The sequence below is a fragment of the Hyaena hyaena genome, unplaced genomic scaffold (assembly GCF_003009895.1).
Source record: "Hyaena hyaena isolate Hyena2069 unplaced genomic scaffold, ASM300989v1 scaffold_462, whole genome shotgun sequence".
NCBI classification, from domain to species: Eukaryota; Metazoa; Chordata; class Mammalia; order Carnivora; family Hyaenidae; genus Hyaena; species Hyaena hyaena.
Window position 1 is genome coordinate 580,591 of NW_024081092.1, and position 26,982 is coordinate 607,572.

Consider the following 26,982-nt stretch of genomic DNA (forward strand, 5'->3'; position numbering starts at 1 on the left):
GTACTCTGTTCTTAGGTACATATATATTTATAATTGTCATATCTTCTTGATTGGTTGATCCTTTTATAGTTATATTATGTCTTCTTTTGTATCTACTAATAATTTTTCTTTAAAGTCTTTTTTTCTTTTTGGTCTGATATTAATAGAGCTATTCCAGATCTCTTTTGAGTACTGCGTGTGTGAATTCTTTTCCTTCCTTTTATTTTTAAGTTCTGCTTAAAAATAAGTTCTGCTATTTGTGTCTGTGTATTTACAGTGGGTTTCTTTTAGACAATACTTGTTGAGGTCATTTTTTTAAAAAATCCAGTTAGCTACATTCTGCCTTTAATTAGGGAACTGAATCTATTTACATTTAACGTAATTACTGATAAGGAAGTCCTTACTCCTGCCAGTTTGCTATTTTTTTCTATAGATGTCTTATGTCTTTTTTGTTTCTCAATTATTTCATTGCCAACCTCTCTTATAATGAATATATTTTCTAGTTAAGCTTTTAATTCCTTTGTCATTTCTTTTACTATACTGTCTTATGTTATTTTCTTAATGATTGCCCTGGGGATTACTACTGACATTTTATAACAATCTACTTCAAATTAATACCAACTTAATTTTAATATTACATAAAGTATTTGCTCCTGTAGAGCATCCCCTCATCTTTTGGTATTGTCTCAGACTACACACACACACACACACACACACACACACACACACATACACACACACACACACGTATGTATATATATAGTATGCCCACCAGCTAGATTTATAATAATTGCTTTATGCATTTTTCTTTTAATCAGATATAAAAGAGAAGTTACAAATTGAAAAAATATTTATATTTACTTATTTTGATATATTTCCCAATGTTCTTTATTTCTTCAGGTAGATTTAAGTCACTGAGTCATGTCCTTTTTTATCAGCCTGACTCCCTTTAGCATCATTGTAGGGAAAGTCTACTAGCAATGCAATTCCTTAGTTTTTGTTCATAGGGAAATGCTTTAATTTCCATTTCTTTTTTTAGATGTTTTTATTTTATTTTTGAGAGAGAAAGAGACAGAGCACTAGTGGGGAGGAGCAGAGAGAAAGGAGGACAGAATCTGAAGCAAGCTCCAGGCTCTGAGCCATCAGTACAGAGCCTGATGCAGGGCTTGAAATCATAGAGTATGAGATCATGACCTGAGCTGAAGTTGGATGCTTATCCAACTGAGCCACCCAGGTGTCCCTCCCTTTCATTTGTGAAGGATTATTTTGCTGGACATAGAATTCTTGATTCATAAATTTTCCCCCAGTAGTTTGAATATGTGAATCCTTTGTTTTCTGGCTTTCATAGTTTCTGATGGGAAGTCAATCTTTAATTTCATTGGGGATCATTTTTATCAGATAGGTCACTTCTCTTGCTTTTTCTAGATGTTTTACTTGCCTTAGGCTTTTAGTACTTTTACTATGATGTTGGTGGATCTTTTTGCATTTACATTACTCTGAGTTTGTTGAGATTCTTGTAGATATAAATTAGTGATTTTCATCACATTCTGGAGGTTTTTGGCTATTTTTTTCTCAAATACTGTTTCTTTTCCCTTCTCTCTTCTGTTTCTGAGGCTTCTATTATTCACTTGTTGATATCTTTGATTGTGTTCCCTAGTCCCTTAGGTTTTATTGTTAATCTTTCTTTTTCTCTCTGTTTTTCTTTTTTTTAAGTTTATTTATTTATTTATTTTGAGAGAGGGGAGTGTATGCAAGTGAGGGAAGGGCAGAGAGAGAGAGAGTCCCAAGCAGGCTCTTCTTTATCAGCATGGAGACTGATGTGGAGCTCAAACTCCCAAACTGAGACCATGACCTGAGCAGAAGTCAGGCAATTAACCGACTGAGCCACTCAGGCACTCCATTTTCTCTTTGTTTTTCAAACTGATTAATCTCAATTGTATGATCTTCAAGTTTAATGATTATTTAGCTGGCGCAAATCTGCTAAGCCCTTCTCATTAATATTTTATTTCAGTTATTATACATTTCACCTCCAAGTTTCCAACTCCAAATTTCTATTTGATTCTTCTTAATTTCTATTTCTTTATTCATATTGTCTATTTAGTAAGATACCATTCTCATACTTTCCTTTAGTTTTGTATGCATGGTATCTTTTAACTCATTTCACATATTTAAAAAGTTGGTTAAGGTATTTGTCTAGAAATTACATCTAGACTCCCTTGGGCACAGTTTCAATTGACTATTTTTCCTTCATTTTTGTATGGAATATATTTCCTTTTTTTCTTTTCATTCATTGTAAATATAAATTTAAAATACTCAACAAAATTCTACTAAACCAAAACATATAAAAAGAATTATATACAATAACAAAGTGGGATTTATTCCAAGAATTCAAGGTTGGTTTGACATCCAAAAATCAATGCAATACATCCATGATCTTGTAGCAAAAGGGTAATAGGTTTAAGTAATGAAAATTGCTTTTAATTAACATTAGGAGAGGTTCAGTATTACAGTAGTGAAATATACTTCAAGAAGTTCCAAGCACTTCCCTTAATATTCATTGAGGTTTGACCAGCAGACATGTTGAGAGATTAATAGAATGACAGTTGACAAAGATGTAGAGTCACAGGTAAGGTGAGTCTAGGAAATTGTCCTGGCCTTAGGTAGGTAAACGCCTGAACAGGGAATCCAGAAATCTAAACACAAGCATTCAAAAAGATGTAATGGACTCTGGTTTGACTTTGGCTTACTCAAAATCATAGATCTTGAAAACTCATTCCTTGGTCCTATTTCAACTCAAACTCTTCATATGAATGACATCCCCTGGCCCCAAATCTAGCTACATGAAATACTTTAGCGTTGTCATATCTGGTGGTATTTACAAATAGTTTTTATAGAAGAGCCTAATTTTATGTGAAATCTATGGTTCAGGGACAGAAGGGTGCTGAGTTCTAGGTAGTTTTAAGTAGTACAGTTTTTGGTAGTCTGCTTGACATTTCTTTCTTTTTTTTTTTTTTTTTTTTACAAATAGTTTATTGTCAAATTAGTTTCCACATAACACTCAGTGCTCATCCCCAAAGTGCCCTCCTCCATGCCCATCCCCACTCCCCCCCTTGACATTTCTTTATCAGTGATAGAGGTTTAAGTAGTGTCAGCCCTCTTGGAAAAGGAAGTTTAAAAAAGCTAGGCAAGATACTAGTGTCCTAGTCACGTATCCTTCATAACATGGCAGAATTTGACTTTCAGTATGAAAAGAGAGGTGCTAAGCTTGAAAAAAAGAAGTCTAGCTGTGTATAAAAGAGCTTAAAAGAATGCTATAAATTGATTGATATCTGTATTTTTAGGATTCCCTTTTAACACATCTGTGGTTATATACATGTTGCTAATTCTAGACTACTCATTGTGAGCATGAACACAGTGGTTCTCAATCCATTAACATATGGAGTCCCAGGCCTCTACATTTATTAAATAGGAAGTTCTGTGTCTGGTGCCTGTACCTGGATATTTTTGAAAAGCCAACTGAGGCACCTGGGTGACTCAGTCGGTTAAGCATCCAACACTTGATTTTAGCTTAGATCATGATCTCAAGGTTCATGAGGTCAGCCCCTCATTGGACTCTGTGTTGACAGTGTAGAACCTGCTTGGGATTTTCTCTTTCCTCTCTCTTTGCTCCACACCCCCCACTTGTGCTTTAAAAAAACAAACAAACAAACATTAAAAAAAAAAGCATCCCGAGAACTTATACAGCAAAGATTGAGAATCAGTTTCATAGTAGATTACCTATTCTGTCAATTCCAATTTAAAAAGCAAGAAGGACACTGAGCAGAGTGTATTAAGTATCCCAAGCTAAGTAGGACAGCCTCATTGATTTTTAAAAAATAATACATTCCATGTTCCAGATAAAATTAACAATGTGCAGTTGTTTTTTGATGAAAACAAAAATCCTAAGAGATTTCTCTAATTGCTTCTACAGTATTGATTTTATGTTGATTAATTCATTTTGAAGGTTTGGCATTGTGGTAATGAGGTGCATATTGGTTGCTATGGTGAAAGGTAAAAAAATCTTCTCAGATGGGTTCTACCTGAACGTAGATAAATTGTGTTTTTGTTTTTATTTATTTTAGTATTTATTACTTGAGGAATTATTATTATCTTTTTTAATGTTTATTTATTTTCAAGAGACAGAGTACAAGCAGGGGAGGAGCAGAGAGAGAGGAGACACAGAATCTGAAGCAGGCTCCAGGCTCTGAGCTGTCAGCACACAGTCTGATGTGGGGCCTGAACCCATGAACTGAGATCATGACCTGAACTGAAGTTGGCCACTTAGCTAACTGAGCCACCCAGGTGCCCCTATAACTTGAGGGATTATGCCATCTGATATCTTGAAGGCACTGAAGAGGAAAAACTGTGTCTTCATATTGGCTGTCTGTATCAAATCAAATAAGAACAAAAAAGAAAATTGATTTCTTTGCTAGAAGTCTGATGGATATAGTAAATCATTTTTAAGAGAAAAATAAGGAAAATCTTCCATTGCCAAACATATGGCCAAAGGAAAATGTGAAAAATGGAAAAGCAATGAAATGGGTTGGGGGTGCTTCAGTGTGAAAAATGAAGCAATTTTAAAGTTAGGTATTAGATTTTTAAAGAATGAGGATTTAAGTGTCACCTCTTCCGGTACCTTTGATGACGCGCATCACAGAATATAGTGGGAAAAAGTCCCATGAAACTATGATCTAGACAGTGAACAAACAAACAAACAAATAAAGAAAAGCAAAATATAAATGGGTGGATATTGGGGGGATTTAAGAGAAGCAGTGTTTTTGTTCTTAATTATAAACAAGGTAAATAAGCACTGACCTATTTTTCCAGCCTCTGCAAGCCCTTTTCACCTACATTTTGCCTAATTTCCACTGCAAGCTCAGGCTTGTTCCAGTTTTGAGGATTAATTGTGATCTCAGTAGGAAGGATTGATAGTCTACCATGACAATACTTAAGTCCTCATTGATTATGGACTGGCCATTTTTGTCCATTCCAGTAACTCCTTTCTGCCATGTTTCCTTGACCTGGGTTACTATCTTATTAACCTATTTGTGAAGACCTAGAATTGAGTCCCTACATGCCAAAATAAAACTTCTCTGACAGTAGGATGTTTATCCCAAAGTAAACTTGTTTGAGTGGGCAATTTTAGTTTCCAAACAGACTATCCTTTTAAATGACAGCTAATAGTATTTGATCAACCTTGGCATGGAATAGAAGTCTTGTATTTGGCACATTATCATTGAAGTCAAGGGTCATTGTTAATCCCCAAACTCAAAATCCCTATTCAAAATTCAGCAAATATTTCTGAGTGGCCACACTGATTCTTGCACATAAAGACTTCAGAAATACTAGTCCCTGCACTTAAAAGTGCCACAATCTGGGCATGAACGTGTAATTTTAATAGACACTACGACAGAGATAAGTAAAAGAAAGTAAAAAAGGAGTATGTGATCAGCTTTGACTGAAGGGAAGGAAAATGAGAAGCTGCAATGATTGAGCTGGAGTTTGAAGGGTTACTAGAAGCTTATTTGTTTGAGAGGGAAGGAGAAGCTGATGGAGAATTTCAAAGGAAAAGATAAGAGTTTCCATAAAGGCCCCTTGGAATGGGGCACATTCCCAATGATTCCACTTAGAATATCTTGATTGTCCATAGTTAAGGAATAGGTGAATATACTTTGTCTTTAACTCTCAGTGCCTTGAATTATGGTACCTTAACTCCCTCTCAAAGGATGCATACTTCCCTTCTTTGTAGTTAGAGGGTTTCTTTGTAATTAGTATGCAAATAGGATGGAGCTTCATGATTAATCATTATATACCAAAATCTTTGGGATTTGTCGATCAGAGAGGAAGTAAAAGATATTTTCAAAAATAACTTACTTGCCTTACCTTTCTCCATAGAAAGAATTCTTAAGGGAGGAGTCTTCTGAGGGGATTTATAGTTGATGGAAAATAGACGCAATTAGAATAATAAAATTCTATATTTAGAACATGTGGTAGTTATTAAGCTACTGTCTCACAGAGCCACATGCAGATCCAAATGTCTCACAGACCCATACATTATTGATAATAAGGTGGACAAGTTGATACATTATGTTGATAACATTCAGCCTCTTTCCCAGGTTGCAAAAGTGTTTGCTCCCTAAACCCATGTGCAAAGTAACCATAATGACAGAGATAGAGGCTAGGCATGGATTCAGTGATACAGCTTTCCTTTTCACAAATGCTGACTTAGATACTACCACTATGGAGTGACAAATCTGTTAATACACTCTGGTATATCAGAACCTACTATGAGGTTCTGATAAAACACCATGCCATTGGAGCAGGGAATAGTTCATTCACCTAGTATATAGATTACATTGGACTTCTATCATCATAAAGCATACAGCAATTGCTTTCACCAAAATAGATGAATATCTGTATATTAATCTGCTTCATCTATGGATAATGCTTCTGCCAGCATCACCACCCATGGACCCAGGGATGTTACTTTATTATCGTATTATTCCACTTAACATTGCTTCTGACTACAGAACTCATTTTATAGCATAAGCAATGCAATATTGTGCTATTTCCTGTGGAATTCACTAGTTTTACTATGCATTCCATCACCTAAAAGCTAAGGGTTAATAAAATAGTGAATTGACCACTGAAGATTCAGTTGAGGTACCAGTTGGGAGAAAACATCCTCAAGAATTGAGGTCCTGTCCCACAAGGCAGTACACGTTTTGAATTACTGAGTAATATTTCTCGCATGTGCATCCTTCCAGGTGCTGGAAGTAAGAGAGGAAATCGGAATGGTTCTTTTCATGATTGCATTTTACAACCCATGTACAATTTTATTTTCTCCTATGACCAAAATTTTGAAACTGTCTGTTTTTTAGGTGTTATTTTCCAAAGTAGAAGAACTGCTTCCACATAGGTACATAGAAATATTGCATTGGATTCGAAGTTTAATTCAGGGACATTTTAGAGGCTTTATACACTGGGCATATGTATAAAAAAGAGGGGTACTGTACTATACTGCTTGATGCATTTGATCCTGACTATCAAGATATATTTGGATTGCTGCTACACAGTAGTACAGGAAAGACTATGAAATTCAGGGCATTCTCCAGGGAGTTTTTAGCATTTCTATTTTCAATGGCAAAACTTATGGAAGTCTATAGGAACCAAGGAAATATAAAGTTACTTAGAATTCAGATTCTCTAGGAATAAAAATTGGTATCATTCACTGAGTAAAGAGCTTTGGCTGGCTGAGATACTGGCTAAAGACAAACAGAACATGTTATGGGTAGTGGAAAAAATTATAAGTAACAATCCAGGCATCATAATCTGTTAAAGAAATGAGATCAGCAGCAGCTCTGTGTATTTTCTTCCCTATCTACTCTTGGTGTATTTTTTCATACTACCTAGTTTTTGTGCCCATTTACATCCATTTATTTTGATGTATTAACTAACATCTTTTTTCACATCTCCTGTCTTCTTATTTCATATAAATGTCATCAATAACATTTAATTTTACAATTTAGTTTTTAGTGTACAAATATTCAATATAGACTGTTACAGAACTTGAGAATTATACCACATCTCCCAGAGGGGTATGTGGTGACTGTTAATCAAGAATGAATATAATAGCTTTTCGGGCTTTGGTTATTCTTTTTGGGGATAGAATGAGTGAATCTTTATTTGTAAAGAAAAAAACATAAGCATGCTACAGCTTTAATATGAACTTAACCATGGGTAGGAAGGTGTATCTATGTTGACTCTCAATAACCATGGGTTAGACTCTGCTAGTTATTAGCTAGTGTTTCTCAACCCTAGAGATATGCTTGTATACTTTGCCTTCTGATACTGAGGCTGAGCCTCTGAAAGCTACTTAGATCCTTTACTAGCTGGATCCTTAACAGATGTTGACACAGACTGGAAGAAGAATAAGGGGCTTGCTTTCTGCTTTTTATTTCAACAATTGCTCTTGACCCTGAGAAGGCAGTAGAGTTAAGCTTCTAGCTTTTTGTAAACACTCCCAGAATTAGCACCATCATTCCCCTTAAGAAGTTTCAACATAGGGGCACCTGGGTGGCTCAGATGGTTAAGCATCTGACTCTTGATTTTGGTTCAGGTCATGATCTCAGGGGTGTGAGATTGAGCCCTATATTGGGCTCCATGCTAACAGTGCAGAGCCTGCTTGGGATTTATTATCCCCCTCTCTGCCCCTCCCCTGCTAGTGCACGTACAAGCATGTGCTCTCTCTATCCCTCTCAAAAAGAGAAGTTTCAACATATGTTGGGCTATATTCCCCCCCTCCAAGAAGTCTTATATCATTAGTTCTGTAGAATGCTGCTAAACTCCTGAGGTTTTAGTACCAGCTTACTCACACTCCCTACTCAGAGGTTTGAGTTCCTGCTTCATGAGGCCCCTCTTCTAATATCAACTGTTAGCATGAGGTACCAATACTAACTGAACAATATCCCCTTTTCAGAAGTCAGAGGCCAGTTCCATGAAGGCCTTCCAAAAGCCTCCAGATTCTAATATGTCTAGCCATTTCTTTATCTTTCCTCAGCCTGAGGGGTGGTACTGTTTCCTCTGATACCTAACCCTATATTCTTACAGTTTCCTTTTTAATTCCCAAATCTATTTCATCTACTACTACTATTTGTATTAAGTTCTCTCTGTTAAGATAACTGGTATTGTTTGTTTTCTCTCATTGAATGCTGACCAATAGAGAACACACACATACACGCATCCATGTACAAATCCCTATCATTTTTTGATAATAAACTACAGAAAGTAAAGTTTATCTTGGCTAATTCATCATGGGATTAAGTATTTTTTATATACAAAGTTGAGAAAAACCTAGTCAGTAACTACAGAATATACTTTGAAGATGTAAAACATAGGAGAGTATCAGAAATGCTTGATGCATATTCAGATTTCATGCATTTTAAAGAAAACATGTATTCACATACTCAAATTGTTCCAAACACACTTATAAGTTTTCTAACAGAGCACATCATCCATTTTGAAATTGAAATTGCATACCTGAGTTGTACTAGCAAAATTCCAAGTCCTTAGTAGCCACATTACAGACCTAGACTGTTAGCTTTCCTGTTCACATTGCATCCTGGTGATACAATAATCTATGGATGTAATTTTTTTTTTTTTTGAGAAAAAGAGAGAGTGAGCAGGAGTAGAGAAAGAGAGGGAGAGAGTTTCACATGGAGCCCAATGCTGTGATAGATCTCACCACTTTCAGATCATGACCTGAGGCCAAATCGAGAGTCAGACGTTTAACCGACTGAGCCACTCAGGTGCCCTGATGAAATTTTTGAACCATATGTGTCAGTTGCATGGCATCAAAGATCAGAGCACAAGTAAAATACCATGATTCAAGAGGATTTCCATTTTTCTTCCATGTTCTGCTTCTGCATATACCTGCAAGACTGACCGAGAAGGGAAGCACAACTCTTCCAAGTCAATCCTATGGTAGTAGTAGGGCATCACAAGAGTTCTTCCACACGGAACATGGGGCTCCAGCAGCACTTGTGCCTTTCTTTATTTTCTCAATTCTGAGCTCTGATGCTTATTCATGAACTTTGAGTCTTAGGTTTACACCGCTCTAGTTACCAGTTCCTCTGATATCAATTCTGTATCAGCACCTGAACATACTTTTCTGTCTTAGCTATTATTTCTGTCTCTCTCTGGATCCGTTCCTCACTCCCTATGCTTTACTTTCGAGGTTTTGCTTGATTACTTCCACATTGACAGTTACCACTAACACCAGGATTGCCTTCCCTTTGTGACTGAGAAGAGAGGAGAAAATTTACTTGTCATCACTCAGCTCTGCTTAAAATGTAAGAACTTCACAGAGAATATCATTCCCAATTTAACAATAAAAATAAGTCACAATTTAAAAATCATACTTTTGCCTCATTAGAGAGCTAGCATCACAGCAAATCCAGACAAACTGACAGCAATGGGTGACAAGACATGCTGAGGAGAGACAGGAAATGTGAGCTTTTTGTCTCACCACAATATGATTGGAAGGCATAAAAGCCATGCAGTTGGGTAAGGAGAAAATAGCTGATATGTTAACACATTGATTAAGCTGCACATGAGCTATGGAACAGTTTCTACTTCCTGAGAATGCAAGACACGGTATCCTGGAGAATGTATGACTAGTTTTGAGCCTCTCCTGGATGCTGCTGGGAGGCAGAAGAAAGGACACTTTGGACCTGCTTAAGACCCATCTGCATTCTGGGCAACAAGAGCACAGTTAACTGGCTGCTGGGGGAGGGATAGGCAGAAAACATGCTCAGGTCTCAGGCCCTTCTTTGATTTGAGGAAATGACATCAGCTCCTGGGACACAGGAGAAATGGCACCTCTACTCAGGTCCCTGTCTTGTTGCCAGGAAGAGTGGCCTCTTCTGAGAGAAGAGTAAGAACTCTGCCTCTGAACTCCATGCTGTGCTGACACGAGGCAAAACCCCAGAAGACGAATCTTGAAGCTTGTATGGCTGTCTTTTTTCTAGCAGAGATTAAAGGGTTTTGCTACTTCTTTTTGTGAGCGAAAAGCACTCTTCTCAAAAACTTCTTTTTTTGATAAATATATGTAACTTTCTCCTGACAGATTGCTTCATATAAGGATCGAGCTACAGAAAACTCCTTTTATTACTGCTGTTTTGACTACTTGAATTTAGTAATATGTCTTTCCTGAGTTTCCAAGAGATTCTCATCTTCATTGTTATCTGTAGATCATTGTGACATTTTGTACTTGACAATAGTTATCTTGGGCCTTCTTGACTCCAGGGGAGAAATAACATTTATTTTGTACATCCTTGGTTTTCTCTATTCTCTGCTTTGTCAATCCTACATGCAGAAATTTTGTTTTGGTATTTCCAGAAATCTTTGTAATATCTAAAGTAACTTAATAAAACAAAGTCATATAACAAAAAAGACATTTTGTCATTGATTTGACAAATGAGGTTCTCAAAATAGAATTTCCTACAAATACTTTATACATCAGTTGTCATCCTTTGATTAGTTTTTCCTTTGGAAAAAATATGGGGTACTTTCCCCTAGAGAATCATCTTTTAGGCTTGAAGCCATATATTTTTTTTCATAGTTTACCTTTTAAAGCATTTCAATGTGCTTCACATTTGATACTTTTACCCCCCTCTCATTTCCTTAGCAAATTTCTCTTAAATTATAAATTCAGTCATGGAACTCTTATTGTTAAAAAAAAAAAAAGCCATTTCCAAACATTGTTTTTTTGAATTCTTCCTTTCAAACAGTTTGCTGTCCTGTTTTATTTTGTCATCATATTATTAAAACTTGGTCTAATGTGACATTTTCAATTTCTGTTCTGTTTCCCTTCTACTACAGTTTGACTCTCATCCTCACCAGCTGTTATGAGCTGAGTTTTACAACCTCTACTCCCCTTTGTACATTGAAGTCCTAACCCCCAGCACCTCAGGATGTGACTGTGCTTGGTAAAAGAGTCTTTAAAGAGGAAATTCAGTTAAAATGAGATCATTAGGTCCTCCAAAACGACTGGTGTTCTTTCTATAAAAAGAGGAAATTAAGACACAGGCATGTAGAGAAAGAGGGCCATATGAAGATGCTGGGAGAAGACGGACATGTACCAGCCAATGAGACAGAAACTAACCTGGCCAATACCTTGATATCATATTTCTAGCCTCAGAATTGTGAGAAAATAAACTTCTGTTCTACTATGATACTGTACTTCTATGGCACTTTGTCATGGCAGCCCCAGCAAACAAAAACATCCCCTTACAGAGAATGTTTCTGGTGTGATTATAGTGACCTCCTCGTTGGTATGATGGTAAAACTGAAGATAGGGATTTTCAAGTAAGATGAACAAAATTGTAAAATTTAAAATCTTATTTCAGTCAATTAGTAGCTCTGAAACTTCAGGTAAATATTTAGTCTTTCTGACCCCCATTTTCCAAAATTCTAAAAAGGGGTGACAGAGGTGCCTGGGGGATCGCTTCTTGGCCTTTTGGCTAAGATCAAGTGGATAGAGATGCCTGGGTGGCTCAGTTGGTTAAGCATTCGACTTTGGCTCAGATCATGATCTTGCAGTTTGTGGGTTCAAGCCCTATGTCAGACTCTGTGCTGATAGCTCAGAGCCAGAGGCCTACTTCAGATTCTGTGTCTCCCTCTCTCTCTGCCCCTCCCCATTCACACTCTGTCTCTCTCTCTCTGTTTCTCAAAAATAAACATTAAAAATGTTTTAAAGTAAACGAAAATAAAAAGGGGATAATAAATACTTATTTTAAGTATTAACAAAGATAGTATAAATGGAAATGGCTTGCAGAGTATTGAGTAGATAATAATGAAACTTATGTTCTAGTTCCTACCCATTGTTGAACTAGCATGCTTCTTTTTCTTTAATTCAGCAGACTGATGCTATATTGAATGACATATGTTCAAGATAATTTATTTAATATTTTTCTCAGACCTTCCACAAACTCTTCCTTTCCCATCCTTATCCTTCTAGTCAGCCCCTACTCCATTTAGAGCTGATGACCTCCGCTCACATTTCAGTGAGAAAATGGAAGTAATTGAATCAGAAGACCCTAATATTTCCAACATCAAGTTGACAAATACACATGCATCCACATTCTATTTTTTTTTTGTCCATTTAAGCATAAAGGAAGACCTATCCCTAATCATTGCAAAGGACCTCAAATCATAAGGACCTTGCTCTGGTAGATTTTCCCTTTCACTAGCATGTGTCTTCCTTTGTAATTTTTCACTTCCAGTAGCATACAAACCCTCATTAATGTCTTCTCTCTCTCAAAAAATTCTTTTTCAACTTATCCTTTGATCCCATATCCCCTTTCCTGCTTTCCATCTGTCTTCTCTCTGCTCTTTTTCTTGTCAAAGCCTTTCAAAAGAGTTCTTTTCAAAAGGACCCACTTAATCTGGCTCCTGATGCCCCCATTCTACTGAAACTGTTGTTCTAAGAGTTACAAGTATCCCCATGTTTTTAGACCCACTATGTTCTTTCTCTCTCCTCCGTATTAACCTCTTAAGAGAATGAGATCCATTTGTTTATTTCCTCATTTTTGCCTACATGGCTTTTGTGACTTATTATCCTGGTTTCTCTATTCCCTCATTGGCCAGAGGTTCTCACCCTCCTTTGCTGACTCATTGATATCCATTCATCCTTTCGATAGGGTTTGCCAGACTGTGGCTTTTCTTCCCTATTCAGGGAAGAGGAGGATCTCTTCCTCCTGAGGGATCCTAGGAACCTGGGGGATCTTTCCCACTCCCATGATGTGAAATAATGCCTATTTGCTAAAGATTACCAAATATATGTCTGAAACCCTTTTCTTTCTTTTGAGTTCCATCCTTCAAGATCCAACAGACTACTTGGCAGCCTCTCTTGGATATCTCATCACCCTATCCAAAAGGGACCATAATATATCCAAAAGAGAACTCTTGACTCCATTTTCTTTACTACATTCATTACCTGCCTAGTCTTTTCTACTTCAGTAATGGTCCTTTTGTCTTCCTAATGCTCCTAATTCAAAATCACCTCCCATTTGGACTAGTACAATACGGTAATTCATGTCTCTACTAAAGTTCTGGCTCCAACACTCCATTTGTCACAGCAGTCAGGATAACTTCTGCAAATGCCAATCTTCTTAAAATTATTTTAGTACTCTGATAAAATCATTTAAAGTCTCTCCACTATTGAGGACTCTGCTGGTCTCTGGAGATCTCTTTAACCTCATCTTGCACCAGGATCCCTTTGTTTACCATCTTTCCTTTTGCTGGTGTCCCTGAGACAAGCCAAGTTCTTTTTTGCCATGTGCCCTTTGAATTTGTTCTTCTCACTTCCTAAAATATTTTCCCAAAAGAATTTTCTGGCTGATTCCTCATGAGACCAGTGTAAAGCTATGGCTCATTTCCTCAGAGAAGCCAGCCTATCTAAATTGGAAACTGTCCAAGTATTTCTTTATAAAATACATATGTTTATCATATTATAGTGCTTAATTGAATTTTGTGCTTAGTTCGCTATTTCCTGGTTTACTTGTGTTTTCTCCCACTACAATGTAAGCATCATATTGGCAAGGACCTTGTCTGTCTTGTAATTTTGTGCTAAGAACGTTCATACGCACTTATACAAATATCATATTAATTATCAAAGCTATAACTTCAGATAGCTACTAATATTAGCAGAATTTTATGACTGAGAAAGGGAGGGCTTGGGGGACAATAGACAGCTTGCCAAGAGTCATGGAGCTAGATGGAGCAGTTTTGGTATTCAAAATGAAGCACGTCTGATGCTAAAATCTGTGATCTTAATCCATGACTTATTGCCTCCTAGTCTCCTGATTCCTGGGCTTTAAACTTATTTTATAGTCATGCTCATCCCTTGGACCTAATATTTGGTGCTATTTCAGCCATTCTGACCTTTGACTCTCTAGATAATTGTGGTGAGGACCTTCCCATAGTCATGCTGTTTCTGCCTTTCTTGGTTAAATATCCCCTGTCATGTTAAAAATTCCATTCTGTCTTTGGGACCTCCTGCTTTACACCACAAGACCTTGATTTACTTTTTCCTCCTACTTAGCAGAAAGCCGTGTCCTTGAGCAGGCCATCTCTGGTCCCTGATTTCCTTATTTGTAAAGTGAGGGGTTTGGATTGACCTTGGCATTCTCTTTCAGATTTAAAAATTCAGCAAAAATGATGACATCTCATGTCTCTTTATCCTTTTTCATTTGGCATTTTTAAGTTATCAATACTTTAAGCAATTTAATTCCCCTAGTACTAAAACAAATTATTTCAGCAAAGAATTGGGAGATATCCCATATTGTAGGAGGAACATTCTTTAGGTTATTATAGTACATGGCTTCTTCATTAGCTAATAGGATGCAGTTCAATTCCCTTAGATTAATATTTTACTCTACCACAAAATGTTATTAATAGCCCAGCAGATGGCTGTCTGCCTTAGAATTATCAGTTATACAACACTTTAGTAAGAAGTTACTGAATATGTCCTATGTGCCAGTGTCTGTGTTGGGTGCTAAACTCTGCTGGAGGCTGGAGCTGATTAATACACAGACCCTGTCTTCAAGGAGAGATAGATCAACCCACAAATGGTCTAACCAAAGCAGATTGATACAAAAGCTCAACTGCACAATAGGAGCAGCACTAACTGTGGGAATATGAGTAAGTGTGACTATGATGGTATAACTGATCCTTGTTCTAGGGAATTAACGCTCCTGCTTTAGAAAACAAACAGGGAAAATTTTTATTATTTTTTTTATTTTTATTTTTTTAAAAATATTTTTATTTATTTCTAGGAGAGAGAGACAGCATGAGCAGGGGAGGGTCAGAGAGAGAGGGAGACACAGACTCTGAAACAGGCTCCAGGCTCTGGGCTGGCAGTCAGCCCAGAGCCCGATGCGGGGCTCAAACCCACGAACCACGAGATCATGACCTAAGCGAAAGTCGGACGCTTAACCGACTAAGCCACCCTGGCGCCCCAAACAGGGAACATTTTTAAAGCTGGTCACAATCCAGCAATATGAAAAGATACCCAGAAACAGCCAGGTCCTCCTCTGCCATCCCATCTGATTCCTAGAGCAGACTTTGAGACATTTCTCTGGCTTCTGAATTCACCTCCTTCTATAACCCTAGGATTTCTGCTTTTCCGAGCAAGCTTCAGCCTTGCAATCACCAGCAGTCAAGCAATCTGCTGTTCATTCCCAAAGCTCCAGGGACCTGCCTTCTGCCTGGACTATTTCTAGGCTGCCAAGTTGGCAAGGCACTGGGTTTATGGGCATGTGGGTCAGGGCAGCCTTCTCAGCAGGATGGCCCAGGGGATGCTTGGGGAGCAGAGTGGAGGGGAAGCCTCAGCAGGAAATATAGCTAGAAAGTCTCTCCAAAAGATGCAGTTAATCTGTAGCTGAGTTGTGAGGCAGGCTTGCCATCTCTGGAATGTTCTGCTTCCCTTTTGTACCTAGCTGGGATTCCCATGCACTCACGAGACCGGTGACAGGAACCGATGAGGTATTACCAATACTGGGGAACACATGGATATTAGTGAATAAAGCACCGTGCAAGCTTTTAAAAAAGTTCCTTATACTCTACTCTTTTTACAACAACAAGTCATTGTATAATATGTTATAGTTTTAAAGTATAAATGGATGTTCCTATAAGGAAAGTAGTATTATTACTGACATTTTACAAGAGGAAAATGAGGCTGGGAGAGGTTGGGCAACTTTCCGAAGGTCACACAAGTATCACAAAGCTGAGCCAGGATGTGCTCACCGGCCTCTGACTCTAGATGTCATGGTTCTTCCACTTGAGGATTTCTCTTCCACACTTAGGTCTAGGAACTAGACCTTGAGCTCCCAGAGGGTGGGTGTCTGGTCCTGCCTTCTCCATCTGCACCTCCCTTAGTTTCTGAGTCAGTGCCTGGCAAGGCTGATTGAGAAGAGCTCTCACATCAGAGGAGGGTTGAAGAGTTCGTTAAAATTAGGGCTCCTGGGTGGCGCAATAGATTAAGCTTCCAACTCTTGATCTCAGCTCAGATCATGATCTCACTGTTCATGAGTTTGAGCCCCCGATCAGGCTTCACGAGCACTTAGGATTCTGTCCCTCCTTCTCTCCACCCCTCCCCCACTTGTGCTCTCTCTGTCTCTCTCAAAATAAATAAATAAATAAACTCAAATAAAGAGAGACTTGGTTAAAACTGTTGGATTAAGCTTCTGGGCATTCTAAATGGCAAACTTCCCCATTCCATTTTTAAAATTTTCTTAAAAGTTTATTTATTTTGAGAGTGAGGGTGAGAGTGAGAGAGAGAGAGAGAGAAAGAGAGAGAGAGAGAGAGAGAGAGAGAGAGAATGAATGCGTGTGGAGGGGCAGAGAGAGGGAGAGAGAGAATCCCAAGCAGGCTCCGCACAGTCAATGTGGAGCCCAATGCGAGGCTCACATCCATGAGCTGTGAGATGATGACCTGAGCTGAAACCAAGAGTCAGATGCTTAACCACCTGAGGCACCCAGGCACCGCTCCCTACTCCATTTTTGACCCTGTCTTTGTTCCCCTTCACATCCTCTGCACCCTGCTGCTCCCCACCCCTCTCCAGTTTGAGATTGCTAAGTCTTTTTTACCAACTTGTTCTTGGAATCAGCTCCTGCTGCACTAACCATGCTTCTCAACTAATGCTCAAAATAACTACCTATTCTGGCAGCTCCTGCTTCTCTGTTGAGCGAAGAGTATATATTCTTTCTCTATTTATACATTTCTTCTGCTAACCCTCTAAATTCTTTATGAAGAAGCATACACAACAGGTTAAGAACATGGGTTAATATCCTGACAGATTATCTCTCTGTGTTTCAAGTCTGTTCCTGCCTAAGGTAAGGATGATATGGCACTTAACTGGTAGGATTGCTGAAAGTGTTAAACAAGTCAATCCATGTGATGCACTTAGCATTTGGTGCACAGTAAGCACAGTTAGCGGTGTTTTTAGCATTTTACTGTGTTTCTAAACTATCATCTCTTTCCTAAAGTGTTTCTTGAACCTCATGCTTCTGTGTCTTTCTTGTTTGGGTCCGTATGAATTGAATGTTTTTGTGACCGAAATTCACAAGTCAAAATCTGACTCATTCTTCATCAAGCCACTAAGTCATAAGAGATTCCAAACAAGGGACTCTAACAGCTGTTCACTGAATATCCACTCTGTGCCAGGCACCGTGCGAGGTGCCACATATCCAGGGGCTTAAGAGGACAGCTCTTGTGGTCCTTACACTTTGGTACTCTTTTCTTATCTTGCACATACCCTAGCCTATTAAACCACTATTACTAAACAGGTTACATTTGTTTTATGTTACTTAGTTATTTACATAACTCACTGGGAAGCATTAGGTGGAGAGGAGTAGTTCTCAATGACCACTGCATCCCCATGCCTAAGATAGCACACAAAACAAAGAGGGTACTCATTTTTGAGTGAACAGATGAATGAAAGCATGCACGTGGAAGTGTGCTTGCTTTTTTTTTGGTCCATGTGAGTCCTTCTTGAGTGAAGGAAAGGGAAATATTTCCAAATCTCCTTTTCTATTGCACTGACATTTATCCACAGGGCACCATCTGACACCAAAGCTCCTCTTCCTTCCTGAGGAAACTATAAGCATGAAAGCTCCTGATTCCATTGCTTAAACATCAGCTTTGCTTGATGGGTGTTGGCTTAAAGTTTCAAATCCCTCTATTTTTGGCATGCCCCAAATCTGATCTTCTTAGAGAAAAAGATATGTAACACACCAAACTAGTCTTTCTTTTAGGGTGATTGCTCCTCAACTCTCTCTTCTTTCCAGAAATGTTTTTTTGTTTTTGTGGAACTTGAGGATGTTATGCTGAGTGAAATAAGTCAGGCAGAGAAGGACAAATACCGTATGTTTGCACATATAGGAGGATTAGGAGGAGCTTAACGGAGGACCAAGGGGGAGAAGAAGGGGGGAAATAGTGGGGGAGAGGGAGAGAGGCAAACCATGAGAGACTCTTGAATGCTGAGAACAAACTGAGGACTGATGGAGGGGGGGGAGGGGGGAGATGGGCATGGAGGAGGGCACTTGTGGGGATGAGCACTGAGTGCTATATGGAAACCAACTTGACAATAAACTATTTGAAAAAACAAAACAAAACAAAAAAAACCCCTGAGAACAGCTAGAGTCCCTTATCAGACCTTAGTCTGAATGGCAGAGAAAAGTAATTATGAATTGGACTTATTTGTCAGTTACCTGTTAATCATAACTAAAAGCATGATTAAGCTGTCACTAAGAAACCCATGAAAGCCCTGTAATTGTGCTAATGCATTCTATTATTATTTCTTCAAAAAAACATCCATAGTATAGTAAAGTCCAGAAATGACCTTGGAGCTTTATGGCAATCCATTCTTTTAACAGGTAAGAATACTGAGGAACAAAAAAGTAGGCACACTGATGTCAGAAACAAAAGAATGAATTAAGAAAAGGCTATTTAAAAACAACTTTTGGGGTGCCTGGGTGGCTCAATCTGTTGGGCTGTGGACTTCGGCTCAGGTCATGATCTCACAGCTCTTGAGTTTGAGCCCTGGGTCGGGCTCTGTGCTGACAGCTCAGAGCCTGGAGCCTGCTTCCAATTCTATGTCTCCCTGTCTCTCTCTGCCTCTTCCCCATTCATACTCTGTCTCTCTCTCTCTCTCAAAAATAAATTAACATTTAAAAAGAAAAAAAAAACTAAAGCAAAAAGCATACCATTAAAACTTAATGTTAAAATGCAGGAAATATTTATAATGTTTATGACAAATGGGCTAAATTTTTAAAATATGGAAAACCTATACAATTTACTAATAAAATGCAAAAAAATCTTCTCCAAATATAAAATAACAAAATGTGAAGAGATTTTTAGGAAACAAATCTTTAATATGTGTAGGAAATAGAGAAATTCAAATGGATGTATTTATACTCTTCGAAGTAGCAAAGGCTTATAGAGCTGATGACATCTCATGAGGAGAGAGGGTGGTGGAAATACTTTCATTCTCTAATTTTGGGAAATAGGAAAAGAATAGATTTACATGTACAGATGTGGAAGTATATCTAAGATTATTAAGTAGGAAAAGAGTACAGAATTATTTGTGAATTCTTTAGTGTATATCAGAATGATGGGATGGAGCTTCTCTTAATTTGTTAATTTCTTCCTTTTTCTACCTTTAAAAATTTTCTAAATGGCAGAAGAGATATTAGGTAATTTCCCCTAATCTGCTCCTTTATATTATCTTTTTTTTTCTTTAAGAGAAAACAAAAATAAAAAATAAAATATTTCAATATAGTTTTTATTATTTATTTATCAAAAATTTTTTAGGTTTTATTTATTTCTGAGAGAGAGAGATAGCATAACAGGGGGAGGGTCAGAGAGAGAGAGACACACAGATTCTGAAACAGGCTCCAGGCTCTGAACTGGATGTCAGCACAGAGCCTGACGTGAGGCTGGAACCCACAAACCATGAGATCATGACCCGAGCTGAAGTCGGACGCCCAACCAACTGAGCCACCCAGGCACCCCTCAATATAGTTTTTAAAAGAAGTCTTTCAAAGAAGCCAAAAATAAGTCAGGGCCCTCAAATCTGATGTTCATCTTGCTGCTACTTATTGGAATCTGTTCTTTAGCCTTGCTAAATAAAGTTCTTCAACATGATTTCCTCTATCTTCTGATTTACTGATTTTGCTCCCTAAGTATGACATACACTTTTGTACCTTCCTTGTCATATCTTTAATTTCTCCTCATCTTCAAGAATAAATCAAAGGATAGCCTTTTCTAGAAAGCATTTGATTTTTAAGGCTCTTCCTCTCTGGAATCATATATCTCTCGTATTTCTTTTATAGGCTCTACTACATTGCAAAGATTATTAATTTTTTTCTGTGTTTTTGAAAGGCTGAAATACCTGGAGGTCAGGACTTTTTATTCATTTCAACAAATAATACAGGCATCATAACCGGCATAGTATATGGAGTACAGTAAAAACTTAAAATGTTTGACAAATGAATTACCTTTTAATGATGATGATTTATTCTCAATTTAAGAACAATCAGGAAACTTCTATTTCATATCCCCAGGGAATTGCCCATCATGGTGAAGAACCTAGTTCTGTAATAAGACTACATTGTTTAAGTCTCAACTGTGTCCTTTACCAGCTACACAATCTGTATATTAAATCCATATATATATTAAATCTATAAAGTAGGGACAATACTAGAACCTATGTTATAGACTTGTTGGTACAAAGTGAATGAAATAGAACTTACAAAGAGTTTAGAGTAATGCCTTGAATATAGTAAAAACTATATGTATATTATCTTTTAAAACTTTAATATTAAGTCCATTCTCTGATTTTTAAGTGATAGAATTGGAATTACCCTAAGTCTTTATTTTTTCAACAATGGCACATTGCTTTAAAAGTTTACTTATTTATTGGGGTATCTGGGTGGCTCACTCTTGAATGTCTGACTTTGGCTCAGGTCATGATCTCATGGTTTGTGAGTTTGAGCCCTGTGTCAGGCTCTGTGCTGACAGCTCAGAGTCTGGAGCCTGTTTCAGATTCTCTGTCTGCCTCTTTTTCTGCCCCTCCTCCCATCATGTTCTGTCTCTCTCTGTCTCTCAAAAATGAATAAACATTAAAAAAATGGTTTTAAAAGTAAATAAAAGTTTATTAATTATTTTGAGAGAAAAAGAGAGAGAGAGACTGAGCAGAAGAGGGGCAGAGGGAGAGGCAGAGAGAGAATCCCAAGCAGGTCTGCACTGACAGAGCAGAGGCTCGAACCCACAAACCATGAGATTGTGGCCTGAGCCTAAATCAGGAGTTGTACTCTTAAATGACAGAGCCACCCAGGCACCCCAACATTGGCACATTTTGATGACAGATTACTTGGCTACTGGAATCTTATGAGTTTCTCTTCACATGAACTTTGAGGCTTATTTCCATGTTTTGAATGCCAAACTTGAATTTTCTTCTTCCATATACACTTTTTCATCTGTGACTGGTTTCAATGAGACAGAAGTGTGTACTCCTGATCCTTGACTGTTCATTCTTGTCAAGTGGGCCTGCCATTCTTCAGGGCTCAGCTCTTCTACCATCCTTTTATGTAGCTTTCTAAGAATGTTTCCTATGATAGTACATGAATCAAAATGTACTATAGTTGTTTACTGGCTTATATTACCCGCTAGACTATGCTTTTTCAGACCAGCAGTCTTGTCTCATTATTATTTCCTCAGTGCCTAGAACCAGGTCTAATGGTCTAGAACATGCTAAAATTTGAGACCTATTCATAGCATTAAATGGTGATTACATTTTGCTTTCTAAGTCTTGCAAAACAAATTCCTTCAGTTAAAATGACTTCTCTGTAGTTCTTTCTGTAGCTGTGGCAAATGTGGCATGTTAACTTTGTTCTCAATCACTTGTTCATTTGATAGAAATTATTTATACACTTACTAGTAATAAGCTAGACAAAACACTGTGAGACAAACAGATATAATACAAGGCATAGGTCTGACTATTAAGTAGTTCAGAGATTAGTGAGACAAAGCACAAATGAGTAACAACATAATCAATAATGATGCAAATGATGTGTTTAAAATAAAGGGTAGAGAGAGAATGTGGTATGAGTTAATAAATGGGGGGACTAGTGTGCTGGTCATTATATAACAACCAGCTCTCAAAATAAAAACCTTGATTTGTAGCATTTGCCAATTTCATGGTATAAATACTACTACCATGGCTAATTTCAAACTATAGCTTGAGGTCACTAAAGCAAAGTTGGGAAAAGATGTCCATATTAGATCTTGCTAGCCAGTGTGGGCTGGCTCCAACACACTCTGGATGGGAGAGATGGTTACAGACAGGAATGGTCTGGGTAGACTTCATGGAGGAATTGATAACTGTAACTAGTCTTGAAGATTGTATGAAAATTAGATAAATGAAGGAAAATATGTTTCAGGTTTGAAGATTGGTATAAATAATGTGTAGAGACAGGAAGGAATGCCGAATATTTGGGCAAATATACTCAGCACATAGTAGGTAGTCAATAAATATATTAATGAAGAGTTGAATGGCAGTGAATCGATCATCTGACTGAGAAGAGACTTGAGAGGAAAGCTCAGGTGATACAACAGTCTGTGGAAAATCCACAGGTGTCTATCCTTCATGATGGTGCTTTTTCATCCCTCTCCCTCACCAGAATCTTCATCACCTTGGCTCAATGGGCTGAATGAGAAACTACTTTGACATTTGCTTATTATTATTATTATTATTCTTTTAGAAAGAGAGAGTGGGGGAGAGGGGCAGAGGGAGGGAGAGAGAGAGAATCCACGCTGTCAGCACAGAGCCTGACACAGGGCTTGACCTCACGACCCTGGGATCATGATCTGAGCTAAAGTCAAGAGTCAGACTCTCAACCGAGCAACCCAGGTGCCCCTATTTACTTATTATTTTTAAGTTATTCTCATAACCATACAGATATCTAATAGTAAGATAGGATTAGCAGAGAATTCTAAGAGGGCAGAAAACTTAAAATTTTAATGTTCAGGGTGAGAGAATGGCCTAAAAACCATATATCTGCATAATGGCCTTATCTCTGTTAAGCAAACCTGCCTCCAGACACTGAATTCAATTGTAGTATTTTCTATAAATACAGATATAAGCAAGCTAGCCAAAGATCAACTGTTTTTTTTTTTTTTCCATCTCTTTTCTGGTCTGTATATGTAGAATTCTGTGGTTTGTCAGGGGTCAGCAAACTTTTTCTGTAAAGGGCCAGAAACTAAATATTTTCCACTTCGTGGGCCGTATGGCCTTGGTCACAACTACTCAACTCTGTCCTTGTAGCATGAAAGCAGCCATAGACAATATAAATGAATGATGTGGCTGTGTTCCAGTAAATCCTTATTTATTAAAAAAAAAGGCCGGAGACAGATTTGGCCTGTAATCCATAGTTTGCTGATTTCTTGCCTAGGGCATCAATGTGTCTAGGAAGTCTAGAATTCTTTAAACTACATGGGCCACTAAAGATAAAAAAAAAAAAATGCCCCAAATTCACAAGGACAATAAGATATAAAAATGACTTCATAAAAAGAGTTCAATCTATGTTTTCTGGTAAGATGTTTTTCTAAGCATTCTTCTCCCTTCTTTATATATGGGTATAGGTAGTTATGATATCATATTGATATCAAACTTTTAGTGCTTATACACTTACTTACAAACTGATTTCTAAATAAAACTTGACTTGGGATATGACTTAATTCCTGTAATATTAGAGTAGTCATGAAGACAATAAAAATCTGCCTAATAATCTTCCAAACTAGTGGTCACTTTTTAAAAAATGTTTTATTTATTTTTTGAGCGAGCGAGTGAGCGCGAGAGAGTTTGTATACACAGAGAGGGGCAGAGAGAGAGGGAGACACAGAATCAGAAGCTGGCCCCAGGCTCTAAGCTGTCAGCACAGAGGCCTGATGTGGGGCTCCCACCTGTGAACTTCAAGATCATGACCTGAGCCGAAGTGAGATGCCTAACTGACGGGGATACCCAGACACCCTTAGTGGTCGCTTATTAACTGTTATTATGTCCATGTTCCTGGGAAAATGATTGAGTTGGAAATGGTGATAATATGAGCAAAACATCTAATTTTCAGTTTCAGTTTCTCTAAGACAGGAAAAATAGAACTTGTTATATTTACCAAAGAGAAGGAAAATATCACCTTAATGGCAGGTATAAATCTGTGCCCTTTATTCTTTGGCCACTGTGAGAAAATTACCTGAGAGAGGACCAAAAAAATAAATAAAGAAAAGAAAAGAAAGAAAAAAGAGAGTCCTATATTCATCTGTCATGGTTCAATGTTTTATTTCCTCCTCTCTTCTTGAGGAATTCCAGAAACAGACAGATGATCTTCCTCTATGTACTTTCTCTTTTGCTATCATCACATGTGATTAAGTCTAAAATCTTTATGGCTAAGGCATTGCACGTGTAATGGAAGAGGGTTAATAAGGGTGGAAAAGGCTCCAGGAGAATTAAGTCACATTAAAGAAGATGGTTGAGCCATAGTACCTCATGTGTGGAGAATTAATCATGTAATACTCAGGTCAAGGTTGAGATCAAAAACTGTATCTGCTTTAATGTGAGGGTCTGAAGGTGGAAAAGAAGAAATCACAATAATATTGCCAGAGAGAAAAAAAATGGTTTGAAGAGAGATGTAGCATATTTCTGTCCTGCCCAGATGGCCTTAGATCTCTTGTGCCAGCCTCTCTGCTTTTACATGCTTTACCTCTAACCACAGGCGTGTGCAACCTTCAGAAGACTGCCCATGGTTACTGGAGCCACGTAGCCTGTCTGGGATGCACTAGTGCCTGGGACCTTGACAAGGTCCTTTCCTATCTCAGGGAAACCTGTAACCAATGGCTATTTGATATGGTAATACAAAAACTCCATTTTCTTGTGTTAAGGCAAGACAAGTTGGGGTGTGCTTTACACTCTACCAAAATCTGGCTGAGTCTGGGACTTCAGCTGACATTGTACTCTGATTTGGCTTTTTTCCCCTTCTTATCCTGCTTTAACCACATCCTTACTGGTTTCTCTTCAATAAAACACTTAAATAGAAACATTTGCATCTAACTCCTTTCCTTACAGTCTGTTTGTGGGAGAACCTGATCTAAGACAACAAACTACCATAATTTCTTAGCTTTTATATAATAGCTAAAGTCCTACTATATTTAACAGCAGTAAGCATATAATTTGTGAAAAAGTGTCAACCAACCTGTCAACAAACGCATGATGAAGAAGAAAAATGGGATCATTGGCAGATCCTGGTACCTGAGACATCGTTCCATTCATATAGATGTGCAAGGCATTGTGCATACTGCTTTGAGAGGCATCTGCTATCCCAGTAAGTGGACTAGCAAATCCTGTTGGTAAATAGAAAATTGAAAAGAAAAAATCAGTTGGCCCTAATAATTGAAAATCTCAGTGATTATCTCATTTGGTTTACAACTACACTTGAGAGCTTAATTCAAAGTAATAAAATTCATGCTTTATTTGGATTCTTTACATTTAATAAATCTTGGTGGAAGTGATGGATGTTAATCTGGGGACAGGGTGCTGATTAATGAGATGGACTAGGCAGAGCCAGTTGTGTTCCCTCCTAATGCTTCTACCTATTATTTCTCGTCTGGATACTGAAGAGTAGTAAGACTTTTCTATAATAATCAGCACGATCACTCTCACTGAGAGCAGATCTTTCCAGCCTGTTACATGTCTCCTTGCTTTCCCGTTCTGGTGATTACTTTTAATTTTGGGTTCTGGTTCCAGAGGAAACATGAAATGTGTGACCTTCTGCATCACAGTCTGGGGGACATCATCAGGTCAGAATGTGCTAGAATTTGCAAACTATTCATTTCAAAGTTAATCAGGACTCCATTAAATGGTTCCTTTCATTGCATCAGAAATACTAACAGTGGGAATATAATAAGGATAAGAGATACTGTTTTCAGAATATTAACTGTGCTAAATGCTTTTGGCAATATATGCCCTCCAAACTTTATAGTAACTCTGCCAATTACAAATTATTATCCCCATTGGAAAGAAGAGAAAACTGAGTGAAATTGAATTTTCCCAGGCTACACATGTAGTGGTAGAGTTGGGATTTTAACCTTTATCAATTAAGATATAGATCTTCAAGATCTGAGCTCTCATTATTTTGTGTTCTCTTTCATACACTACCCGGGAAGAGCAAGAGTAAGATATTTTAGAGTCCATGCAGACAAAACATAAAACATAAGTAAAACTCAGATTCAGAACCATACAAAGAAGTTAATTTATCAAAGTTCAATTGTAAAATAGAAACCTAGTTGGGGCAATAATGGCTAAGGGCACATTATTAAAATCAGGACTTAGAAATATCAAACAGAAACTGTCAGATGATGATGATGATGATGATGATGATGATGATGATGATAAAGGTAGATGCACACAGTGAAGGCACTATGATTTGGGCAGGGGAGTTTTAGCTAATTTTATGCATCTAGGTTTATTTTGTTGTCAACCTCTTCATTTTTTAAAGTTTATTTATTTTGGGGGAGGGAGAGAAAGAAAGAACGTGAGCAGGGGAGGGGCAGAAAGAGAGACTACAAAGCAGGCTTTGTGCTGCCAGCTCAGAGCCTAATGAGGGGCTTGAACTCACAAATCACGAGATGGTGACCTGAGTGGAAATCAAGAGTCAGATGCTTAACCAATAGGTTGCCCAGGCACCCCAACCTCTTCATTGTTAAAGCTGCAACTCTTGACTTTCATATTCAGTGCTTTTTGCTCTTCCATCACTGTGGCTCACAGTATTTCTGCCCTCAGTTTGTGATTTTTTTCTTTTCTTTTGAGCTTTTTGTACTCATTTTCAGAGACCATCCCAAGCCCCGTT

General features: G+C 37.8%; 1 protein-coding gene across 1 annotated transcript in view; it reads right to left on the minus strand.

The window, feature by feature from the left end:
- The window catches only part of TYR (tyrosinase), a 96,980-nt gene that overhangs the window by 28,272 nt on the left and 41,726 nt on the right, over positions 1-26,982 (minus strand). The window contains exon 3 of the mRNA XM_039253686.1: positions 25,330-25,477. Coding sequence (XP_039109617.1) covers positions 25,330-25,477 — 148 coding nt within the window. The remainder of the gene's footprint in view (positions 1-25,329; positions 25,478-26,982) is intronic.